The 12,292-nt window shown below is 41.5% G+C and overlaps 1 protein-coding gene across 1 annotated transcript in view; it reads right to left on the bottom strand.

Moving 5' to 3' along the window:
- LOC133616165 (mothers against decapentaplegic homolog 6-like) overlaps positions 1–12,292 on the bottom strand; it is a 67,720-nt gene that overhangs the window by 4,740 nt on the left and 50,688 nt on the right. Inside the window, exon 5 of the mRNA XM_061975309.1 lies at positions 2,420–2,471. Coding sequence (XP_061831293.1) covers positions 2,420–2,471 — 52 coding nt within the window. The remainder of the gene's footprint in view (positions 1–2,419; positions 2,472–12,292) is intronic.

Below are 12,292 nucleotides of genomic sequence, written 5' to 3'. Positions count from 1 at the left end.
ATTATAAAGCCATGAATAATTAGTCCGTTTATGTCGACAGCCCGTCTATGTCGACCAACTCATCAATACTCAGCGTACTGTGTTCTTCTTATTACCGTATTTTTCGGACTATAAGGAGCACTTATAATCCTTTCATTTTCTCGCCCACCTCCTGAATTCGGAGGTCTCAGGGTTGGCAAGTATGCATTAATGTGCATTGTCTTTAACAAAAGAGTTGTAATATACATGGATCTATTAACAAGCTTATTGGTGTGTTCAGTAGGACAGGCGAAAAGTTAAAGGGGAACATTATCACCAGACCTATGTAAGCGTCAATATATACCTTGATGTTGCAGAAAAAAGACCATATATTTTTTTAACCGATTTCCGAACTCTAAATGGGTGAATGTTGGCGAATTAAACGCCTTTCTATTATTTGCTCTCGTTGTGACGTCACATCGGGAAGCAATCCGCCATTTTCTCAAACACATTACAAACACCGAGTCAAATCAGCTCTGTTATTTTCCGTTTTTTCGACTGTTTTCCGTACCTTGGAGACATCATGCCTCGTCGGTGTGTTGTCGGAGGGTGTAACAACACGAACAGGGACGGATTCAAGTTGCACCAGTGGCCCAAAGATGCGAAAGTGGCAAGAAATTGGACGAAATTTGTTCAAAATACGAGGCTGTGGGGAAAGCCGACGAAATGGTCAGTCGTTTGTTCCGCACACTTTACCGACGAAAGCTATGTTACAACAGAGATGGCAAGAATGTGTGGATATCCTGCGACACTCAAAGCAGATGCATTTCCAACGATAAAGTCAAAGAAATCTACCGCCAGACCCCCATTGAATCTGCCGGAGTGTGTGAGCAATTCAGGGACAAAGGACCTCGGTAGCACAGCAAGCAAAGGCGGCAGTTTGTTCCCGCAGACGAGCGAGCTAAACCCCCTGGATGTCTTGGCTCACACCGCTTCTACCGTCCCTTATGCCACCAAAGATGATCAAGAGAAGAATATCGCCCCTAGCTTCCCTGGCCTGCTGACATCAACTCCAAAACTGGACAGATCAGCTTTCAGGAAAAGAGAGCGGATGAGGGTATGTCTACAGAATATATTAATTGATGAAAACTTTATTCATTACTCACGGTTTTACGTAAAAATGTATCTTACTGGACAAAAACAGCACATTTAGAATGCTGAAATCGTGGAAAAATATATGTTCTTAGCGCGCCTGAAATGGGCTGTCTGCACTCTCAAAGTGCATGTTGTTGCCAAATGTATTTCATATGCTGTAAACCTCGTTCATAGTTGTTAGTTTTCTTTAATGCCAAACAAACACATACCAATCGTTGGTTAGAAGGCGATCGCCAAATTCGTCCTCGCTTTCTCCCGTGTCGCTGGCTGTCGTGTCGTTTTCGTCGGTTTCGCTTGCATACGGTTCAAACCGTTATGGCTCAATAGCTTCAGTTTCTTCTTCAATTTCGATACATGCGTAATCTGTTGAATCGCTTAAGCCGCTGAAATCCGAGTCTGAATCCGAGCTAATGTCGCTATAGCTTGCTGTTCTATCCGCCATGTTTGTTTGTGTTGGCATCACTATGTGACGTCACAGGAAAATGGACGGGTGTATATAACGATGGTTAAAATCAGGCACTTTGAAGCTTTTTTTAGGGATATTGCGTGATGGGTAAAATTTTGAAAAAAACTACGACAAATAAAGTAAGCCACTGGGAACTGATTTTTAATGGTTTTAACCCTTCTGAAATTGTTATAATGTTCCCCTTTAAGTCGGAGAAAATGCGGTAGTTCATAAATTCATCCTCAACCTGGTTGAGGATTAACTGATGTAGACCACAACATAGTGTTTTGAATTTAGAAAAAAATCATAATGCGCCAAATAATCTGGTGCGCCTTTTGTATGAAACAAAGACCTGAATAGACGCGCTCGTTAGCAGTGCGCCTTTTAATCCGGTGTGCCCTATGGTCCCAAACATACGGTACTCAAAAGTGCCCACTTACTGTAAGTTGACCTCGAAACACATGTAACGCATAAAGCGGCCATTTCTATAAAAAAAGCCAGTCAGATAGGCGGCCTCCACCGTGTATCGCCATTTTCTATGTTGTCAAGCCTACTATTCGAACATTTCCTTTTGTTTCAACACCACACATGTGTTGAAAGAAGCGTGCAAAGCGGTCCACTTCCTCCAGGGGCATCCCTCAGCATCCCCCATCCTGCATTGGAGTGAAGGTGCAGCGCAGCAGAGACAAGAAGGGGTGGGAAGCATTCAGCTCTCTGTCAACCAAGTGCAGGCCGCTGAACCCTTGACCCCCCACCCCTCACGAGCCCTCATGCTATCAGCTCACATTAACTCCCACACTCAATGATGCCATTCTTTTTCTCCACACACTGATTACTAATGCGGAGGATTTAAAGACCCACTGGCCCCGTTCTTGCCATGTCCCACCGGAGCACCCCCCTCCATGTCCGCTCCCTTCAATGAACAAAACGGGGGATTATTATATGGTTAGGTGTGCTATGGCCATTTTGGTTTTTCTGTGTGTATGCAAATACGTGATGAGACAGCAGTGCACAAATTGTCCGTTCTGGTCCAAACAGAGTAACTATTATCATACTCTGCACACACACTCACACACGTACACACACACACAAAATTGCACTTCACATTTGAGGCCCACGTGTATCATTACCGAATTCCAGGCTGGCAACTCCTGCGGTCTGGAGTTTTTACAGGTCTACAATCACACACACACACACACACACACACACACACACACACACACACACACACACACACACACACACACACACACACACACACACACACACACACACACACACGCACACACACACACACTTTTACGGGCCATGCTCTTCCCTGTAATAAAGTAACACAAACAGGTCTGGGGAAGCACAGCAAGACTTTATGAGCTCCAGATTAAATCCATTCCCAAAGAAGACATCCAGCAAATGTAGTGGACTTTAAGGTGCTGCTTTTTTTAACACTTGCAGTGCAGGATTGGACAGGAAGACAACGTGTAAGGAGACTTGGTTTAGAAACCAGACATGTGGCTCAAACCATTTGCTCCAAAGGCGTTTTTTTAATTTTTTATTATCTGGTATGTAGAGTCAAGTCACAGGTTGGTTCAGGTCAAGGTCGTATTTTTCGGACTATAAGTCGCAGTTTTTTTCATAGTTTGGCCGGGGGTGCGACTTATACTCAGGAGCGACTTATGTGTGAAATTATTAACACATTACCGTAAAATATCAAATAATATTATTTAGCTCATTCACGTAAGAGACTAGACCAGGGGTCGGCAACCCGCGGCTCCGGAGCCGCATCTTTGATCACTCTGATGCGGCTCAGCTGCATACTTGCCCACCCCGATTTTCCCAGGAGACTTCCGGATTTCAGTGCGTCTCGCCAAAAACTACCGGGATTAAAATTCTCCGGTTTACACCCTTACAATAATAATAAGGGCGTGCCATGATGGTACAGCATTTAGCACCCGTTACAATCTGTATAAACAGCGTGCCAGCCCAGCCTCTTGTTATATGCATCTTCTGCTTGCACAAGTTGGTGACAGCAAGGCATACTTGGTCAACAGCCACACAGGTTACACTGACGGTGGCCATATAAAACAACTTTAACACTCTTACTAATAATGCGCCACACTTTGAACCAAAACCAAACAAGAATGACAAACACATTTTGGGAGAACATCTGCACCTTAGCACAACATAAACACAACAGAACAAATACCCAGAATCCCATGCAGCCCTGACTCTTCCAGGCTACATTATACACCCCTGCTACCACCAAACCCAGCCCCCCCCCCCCCCCCTTCTGTGCGTCGGTTGAGGTGGGCGGGGTTTGGTAGCGGGGGTGTATAATGTAGCCCGGAAGAGTTAGGGCTGCATGGGATTCTGGGTATTTGTTCTGTTGTGTTTATGTTGTGCTACAATGCAGATGTTCTCCCGAAATGTGTTTGTCATTCTTGTTTGGTGTGGGTTCACAGTGTGGCGCATTATTAGTAAGAGTGTTAAAGTTTTTTATACTGCCACCGTCAGTGTAACCTGTGTGGCTGTTGACCAAGTATGCCTTGCTGTCACTTACGTGAGCAAGCAAAAGCCCTAAACAACGTGTGACTGGGCCGGCACGCTGATTGTAGTGGGCGCTGAATGCTGTACCACCACGGCACGTTCGAGAGAACAGATGCCCTGAATTTCGTAGTCTGCCGGAAAAACCGGGAGGGTTGACAAGTATGACGCTGTCAAGCGCTATTCATATAAAACTCGCTGGCCGCACTAACATTAAATTTTCATATTAAGGTGTGGGCCGTGTGTCTGAGACCCTTAGTTTATACATAGCGCAAAGCAAAAAAAAAACTTTGTATGCAGTGTTATTTCATTTTAAATTTCAAAAGATTTTTGTAGCTCCCATTAATTTCTTTATTTTGTGAAACTGGTCAAAATGGCTCTTTGACTGGTAAAGGTTGCCGACCCCTGGACTAGACGTATAAGATTTCATGGGATTTAGCGATTAGGAGTGACAGATTGTTTGGTAAACATATAGCATGTTCTATATGTTATAGTTATTTGAATGACTCTTACCATAATATGTTACGTTAATATACCAGGCACGTTCTCAGTTGGTTATTTATGCCTCATATAACGTACACTTATTCAGCCTGTTGTTCACTATTCTTTATTTATTTTAAATTGCCTTTCAAATGTCTATTCTTGGTGTTGAGTTTTATCAAATAAATTTCCACAAAAAATGCGACTTATACTCCAGTGCGACTTATATATGTTTTTTTCCTTCTTTATTAAGCATTTTCGGCCGGTGCGACTTATACTCCGGAGCGACTTATACTCCGGAAAATACGGTACACTCAAAGATGCTGCTTTGTGTTCTTGTATTGGTTTCGAAACATAAAGACACCCAACATTAAAGTTAGAGTTAAAGTACCACACACTAGATGTGGTGAAATTACCCTCTGCATTTGACCCATCCCCTTGTTGCACCCCCTGGGAGGTGAGGGGAGCAGTGAGCAGCAGCGGTGGCTGCGCTCGGGAATCATTTTGGTGATTTTAACCCCCAATTCCAACCCTTGATGCAGAGTGCCAAGCAGGGAGGTAATGGGTACCATTTTTATAGTCTTTGGTATGACTCGGCCGGGGTTTGAACTCACGACCTACCGATCTCAGGGCGGACACTAACCATAACTGAGCAGATAACAACATGCTTACCGGTAAGTCTGCCTCGTTTATGTCTACAACCCATCTACAGTTTGTCGATAAACTCCTTACCTTAAAAAGTGACCACTTAAGTCGAAGTCTATATACATGGCCAACCACTTCTGTCAACATAGAATTTAAGACCAACGGAAAATTGGTCTGTTTACGTCGACAAGCTAATGTATGGCGACCAACTCATCAGTCGCGGTTCACCGTGTATTAAAAACTAAACATCACCCGCTTAAGTTGACGTCTACATACATGGACAAAAACAATTTGGTCAAGATCGAATTTAAGACCAACGAAAAATTGGTCTGTTTACGTCGACAAGCTAATTTATGTCAGCCAACTCATCAAGTCGCGGTTCACCGTGTTTTTTTAAAACTAAACATCGCCCGCTTAAGTTGACCTCTACATACATGGACAACCACTTTTGTAAACATAGAATTTAAGACCAACGAGAAACTGGTCTGTTTACGTCGACAAGCTAATGTATGGCGGCCAACTCATCAAGTCGCAGTTCACCGTGTTTTTAAAACTAAACATCACCCGCTTAAGTTGACGTCTACACACATGGACAAAAACAATTTGGTCAAGATCGAATTTAAGACCAACGTAAAATTGGTCTGTTTACGTCGACAAGCTAATTTATGTCGGCCAACTCATCAAGTCGCGGTTCACCGTGTTTTTAAAACTAAACATCGCCCGCTTAAGTTGACCTCTACATACATGGACAACCACTTTTGTAAACATAGAATTTAAGACCAACGAGAATCTGGTCTGTTTACGTCGACAAGCTAATGTATGACGGCCAACTCATCAAGTCGCAGTTCACCGTGTTTTAAAAACTAAACATCACCCGCTTAAGTTGACGTCTACACACATGGACAAAAACAATTTGGTCAAGATCGAATTTAAGACCAACGAAAAATTGGTCTGTTTACGTCGACAAGCTAATTTATGTCGGCCAACTCATCAAGTCGCGGTTCACCGTGTCTTTTAAAACTAAACATCGCCCGCTTAAGTTGACCTCTACATACATGGACAACCACTTTTGTAAACAGAATTTAAGACCAACGAGAAACTGGTCTGTTTACGTTGACAAGCTAATGTATGGCGTCCAACTCATCAAGTCGCGGTTCACCTTGTTTTTAAAACTAAACATCACCCGCTTAAGTTGACGTCTACACACATGGACAAAAACAATTTGGTCAAGATCGAATTTAAGACCAACGAAAAATTGGTCTGTTTACGTCGACAAGCTAATTTATGTCGGCCAACTCATCAAGTCGCGGTTCACCGTGTTTTTAAAACTAAACATCGCCCGCTTAAGTTGACCTCTACATACATGGACAACCACTTTTGTAAACATAGAATTTAAGACCAACGAGAATCTGGTCTGTTTACGTCGACAAGCTAATGTTATGTCGGCCAACTCATCAAGTCGCAGTTCACCGTGTTTTAAAAACTAAACATCACCCGCTTAAGTTGACGTCTACACACATGGACAAAAACAATTTGGTCAAGATCGAATTCAAGACCAACGAAAAATTGGTCTGTTTACGTCGACAAGCTAATTTATGTCGGCCAACTCATCAAGTCGCGGTTCACCGTGTTTTTAAAACTAAACATCGCCCGCTTAAGTTGACCTCTACATACATGGACAACCTATTTTGTAAACATAGAATTTAAGACCAACGAGAATCTGGTCTGTTTACGTCGACAAGCTAATGTATGGCGGCCAACTCATCAAGTCGCAGTTCACCGTGTTTTAAAAACTAAACATCACCCGCTTAAGTTGACGTCTACACACATGGACAAAAACAATTTGGTCAAGATCGAATTTAAGACCAACGAAAAATTGGTCTGTTTACGTCGACAAACTAATTTATGTCGGCCAACTCATCAAGTCGCGGTTCACCGTGTCTTTTAAAACTAAACATCGCCCGCTTAAGTTGACCTCTACATACATGGACAACCACTTTTGTAAACAGAATTTAAGACCAACGAGAAACTGGTCTGTTTACGTCGACAAGCTAATGTATGTCGGCCAACTCATCAAGTCGCGGTTCACCGTGTTTTTAAAACTAAACATCGCCCGCTTAAGTTGACGTCTACATATGTGGCCAACCACTTTTGTCAACATAGAATTTAAGACCAACGAAAAATTGGTCTGTTTACGTCGACAAGCTAATTTATGTCTGCCAACTCATCAAGTCGCAGTTCACTGTGTTTTTAAAACTAAACATCGCCCGCTTAAGTTGACCTCTACATACACGGCCAACCCCTTTTGTCGACATTGTTGGTGTGGTGAATTAATGTCCAAAAAGTAACCGCTACAACATAAAATTTAAGACCGTTGAAAATTTGGTTTATTTATGTCGACTAGCCATTCCATGTGTGCCAACTCATCAAGCCTCGGTCCACTGTGTTTTTATTCCTAAACGTTGCCAGCTTAAGTCGACGTCTTAGACCAGGGGTGTCAAACGTACGGCCCGCGGGCAGAATCAGGCCCACGAACAGGTTTAATCCGGCCCGCGGGACGAGTTCGCTAGGTATAAAAATGAGCCGAAATTTTTGAATGAAATAAACTGCTGTTCTAAATGAGTCCACTAGATGTCACAATAGCAATTATTTGTATCTTTGTAGAAAGTTAGGTACAACTGATAGTCACACACACAAGGTGTGGTGAAATTACCCTCTGCATTTGACCCATCCCGTTTATCTCGACAACCCATTTATGTCAAGTTGTCAATCTACTCATCTAGTCCCGGTGTACTTGGTTCGTACTAGGGTTGTACGGTATACCGGTATTAGTATAGTACCGCGATACTAATGAATCATATTCGGTACTATACCGCCTCTGAAAAGTACCGGTCCGCCACCCCCCTCTGCCCCGGCCGTCCTCACGTCGTGTCATTGCTGGTTTAGGAGCATGTTCGACAGCGCACAATCACAGAGTACTTACAAGCAGACACAGTGTGTGGACAGAAAAGGGAGAACGGATGCATTTTGGATTAAAAACTAACGATAAAGGTGAAGTTATAACACTGAAACGCCCTCAGGAAGAGGTGCTTTAAGACATGGCTCGCTAGCTAGCGGCTAAAGTCCAGCCCCAGTCGGCAGTGCTTTAGCTACTTCTAAATCACTAATCCTCGCCTCCATGGCGACAAATAAAGTAAGTGTCTTACAAGCATCATCCCTGCAGGACAAGGAATAGCTAAACATGCTTCACTAGACACCGTAGGAGGATACGATAGCTAACCGCTAACAGCAAGCGAGCAGCCTGAATGTAAACAAATGCCACGGGTGGATCTACACACTGTAATGATACCAAGTACAATAGCGTATCTAGTCGATACTACTATGATTACATTGATATTTTTTATCGTCACAAAATCTTTTTTCCTTTTTTTTAAATTCATATTATGTTTATAAACTATTATGTTTATAAATATGTCCCTGGACACATGAGGACTTTGAATATGACCAATGTATGATCCTGTAACGACTTGGTATCGGATCGATACCTAAATTTGTGGTATCATCCAAAACTAATGCAAAGTATCCAAACAACAGAAAAATAAATGATTATTACATTTTAACAGAAGTGTAGATAGAACATGTTAAAAGAGAAAGTAACAGTAAATGAACAAGTGGATTAATAATCAATTTGTACAGCTTGTCCCTCATAATTTTGACAAAATAGAATGAAAAATGACACAATATGTTACTGCATACGTCAGCAGCTAAATTAGGAGTTTTTGTTTGCTTACTTACTACTAAAAGACAAGTTGTCTCGTATGTTCACCATTTTATTTAAAGGGGAACATCACAATTTCAGAAGGGTTGAAACCATTAAAAATCAGTTCTCAGTAGCTTATTTTATTTTTCGAAGTTTTTTTCAAAATGTTACTCATCACGCAATATCCCTAAAAAAAGCTTCAAAGTGCCTGATTTTAACCATCGTTATATACACCCGTCCATTTTCCTGTGACGTCACACAGTGATGCCAATACAAACAAACATGGCGGATAGAACAGCAAGATATAGCAACATTAGCTCGGATTCAGACTCGGATTTCAGCGGCTTAAGCGATTCAACAGATTACGCATGTGTTGAAACGGATGGTTGTAGTGTGGAGGCAGGTAGCGAAAACAAAATTGAAGAAGAAACTGAAGCTATTGAGCCATATCGGTTTGAACCGTATGCAAGCGAAAACGACGAAAACGACACGACAGCCAGCGACACGGGAGAAAGTGAGGACAAATTCGGCGATCGCCTTCTAACCAACAATTGGTATGTGTTTGTTTGGCATTAAAGGAAACTAACAACTATGAACTAGGTTTACAGCATATGAAATAAATTTGGCAACAACATGCACTTTGAGAGTGCAGACAGCCCATTTCAGGCGCGCTAAGAACATATATTTTTCCACGATTTCAGCACTCAGGTTAACCATACCTAAATAGACACAAAATACTGCATTACACAAGACTACCCGAATGTACTCGAATGATTGAAAAAAATAAATGTTTTTAAGCTAAATTACTGGTAAACACAGTTTATGTATAATAATTTACGTAAAACCGCGAGTAATGAATAAAGTTTTCATCAATTAATATATTCTGTAGACATACCCTCATCCGCTCTCTATTCCTGAAAGCTGATCTGTCCAGTTTTGGAGTTGATGTCAGCATCTGCTTTGAGTGTCGCAGGATATCCACACATTCTTGCCATCTCTGTCGTAGCACAGCTTTCGTCGGTAAAGTGTGCGGAACAAACGACTGACCATTTCATCGGCTTTCCCCACAGCCTCGTATTTTGAACAAATTTCGTCCAATTTCTTGCCACTTTCGCATCTTTGGGCCACTGGTGCAACTTGAATCCGTCCCTGTTCGTGTTGTTACAACACACCGACGAAAGTGAGAAAATGGCGGATTGCTTCCCGATGTGACGTCACAATGTGACGTCATCGCTCCGAGAGCTAATAATAGAAAGGCGTTTAATTCGCCAAAATTCACCCATTTAGAGTTCGGAAATCGGTTAAAAAAATATATGGTCTTTTTTCTGCAACATCAAGGTATATATTGACGCTTACATAGGTCTGGTGATAATGTTCCCCTTTAAGGACAAAGTTGTTTTTCGATTGCAATAAGAAACATATGTTTAATGATCCCTAAGATTTGTTGTTAAAATAAAGCCAATAAGGTCATTTTTTGTGATCCCCCTTATTCAGAAAAGTACCAAAAAGTATCGAAATACATTTTGGTACCAGTACTAAAATATTGGTATCGGGACAACACTAATACACAGTAGTTAGGACTTAACAAGTTGGTCGATTTTGACAGTTTGTCGTCATAAGTGGATTCCACTGCAATGAGCCATTGCTAACGGCTGCCTTGACGTACATATAACAGCATTCTAGCTTACATATCTTAGGATCTTGTGCGAAAAAAACACAGCATTCTGGTCTTTACACACACAAAGAAAAGATTTACCATTTATCTTAGATCTTCAGATCTCGCGTAAACGTTGCCTAACATCATTTAACACGCTGTCACTGCAAACACTTTGCCTGTTGCCGAGATAAATAAATAAATCAGCAAATAAATCCTGTGGGGCTTGAGCATGTGATGAGACGGCAACAGCTCACGCAACAAAGAGCGCACGCTATCTCTTTCTCACCACTCCAGTGTGTTTAGAAGAAGAGTCTTGACTTGCAGCCATCCAAAAGTATGTAGATCCCCAGTTAAGGTTGCAGTGGACGTGCTGGGAAACGCGAGATTGGTTGGTCTGATTGGTGACTAGTTTTGTATTTCCACGTATGTGAGAGTAATATCACTCGCCAGACAGATCATGTTTGTGTCTTTCTCTTCTAATCTCGGCATGTAATGACGTCAATAACCTCGGGATAAACTAACGTTTTCCACTAAAGGATTCAGGGGTGGGGGGGTACGTTGATACATTTTGTCCAATAAAAACACTAAAACCAATCCAGTGTAGCTCAATATATGCTAAGCTAGCTGAACAAAAAATGCAAATTAGTATAATGCAGTCCTACCTCAGGGTTCCGTGCAGAAAAACATGCAGAGATACAGTGGAAACTTGATTTACAAAACCCTCATTGTATGAACTTTTTGATTCACGAACCACAGACCTAGTTTTGGTGTACGAACCCTGTTTCGGTGTACGAACGTTTCATCCACCGATCAGCCCGTTCACATCCATTGTGAACGGGCTGATCGATCTCCAGAGCTCATTCTGTCAGCACAGCACGATTCTTTTATTTATTTACAGAATGACATGGTTCTGTATTTCATTATTGTTTCTTTTGTTAATATCAGAGTCCCTTCTGCAAAAAGGTCATCCCTAGAAGCACACAGCTTATGGACAGGGACCCACAATTAAATTATACATCCTCATATAATATACAAAATACAATACATTTCTAAATCTACCCACCAAACACCCATTTACAATTTCAATCATAAATAAAAAAGGGAATCTTTAAATACACCAAATCAGTCTCAATATCCTATTCGAATTTGATTAAAAGGTTGCATCTTGAAGATCTGCGATAATCTCATCATACAGTACATACAGAGGTCAAGACCAAAATTATGCGACTAATGTGAATTCCTCAACCATAAGGGGTGTGCTAAATATACTAAGCATAACGTCGCAATAAATTTAGCTTAAAATGCTTTTTGAAAATGTTTTTTTATTTTATAGAGCTATCAATCTCATTCCAGACCATTGGGCCTGTACAGGCTGTACTAAAGCTTGTACATTAGATGATGATTTTTCCCTCTCAATAAAGGTTTACTTCTAGTGTTATATCTATGAGAAGTAGTGGTCACTGGAATGAGCTGGCAGAGTATAGAATTTACTACGTCATACATAATACAAGCACTGTGGAATCTGTTAGAATTCTGCTGTTAGCTACTGTGTTTTTTTTTAGCCTTTTTACAATATTTTTCTAGTTTTGCTAGCTAAATATGAGTCCAAAGAAAGCAATTGACAAGCAATGTGTGGTATGAAACCCTCAGG

Source organism: Nerophis lumbriciformis, linkage group LG15, assembly GCF_033978685.3.
Source record: "Nerophis lumbriciformis linkage group LG15, RoL_Nlum_v2.1, whole genome shotgun sequence".
Taxonomy (NCBI): Eukaryota; Metazoa; Chordata; class Actinopteri; order Syngnathiformes; family Syngnathidae; genus Nerophis; species Nerophis lumbriciformis.
The sequence above is the reverse complement of the archived record's forward strand: the minus strand, read 5'-3'. Positions and strand labels throughout refer to the sequence as shown.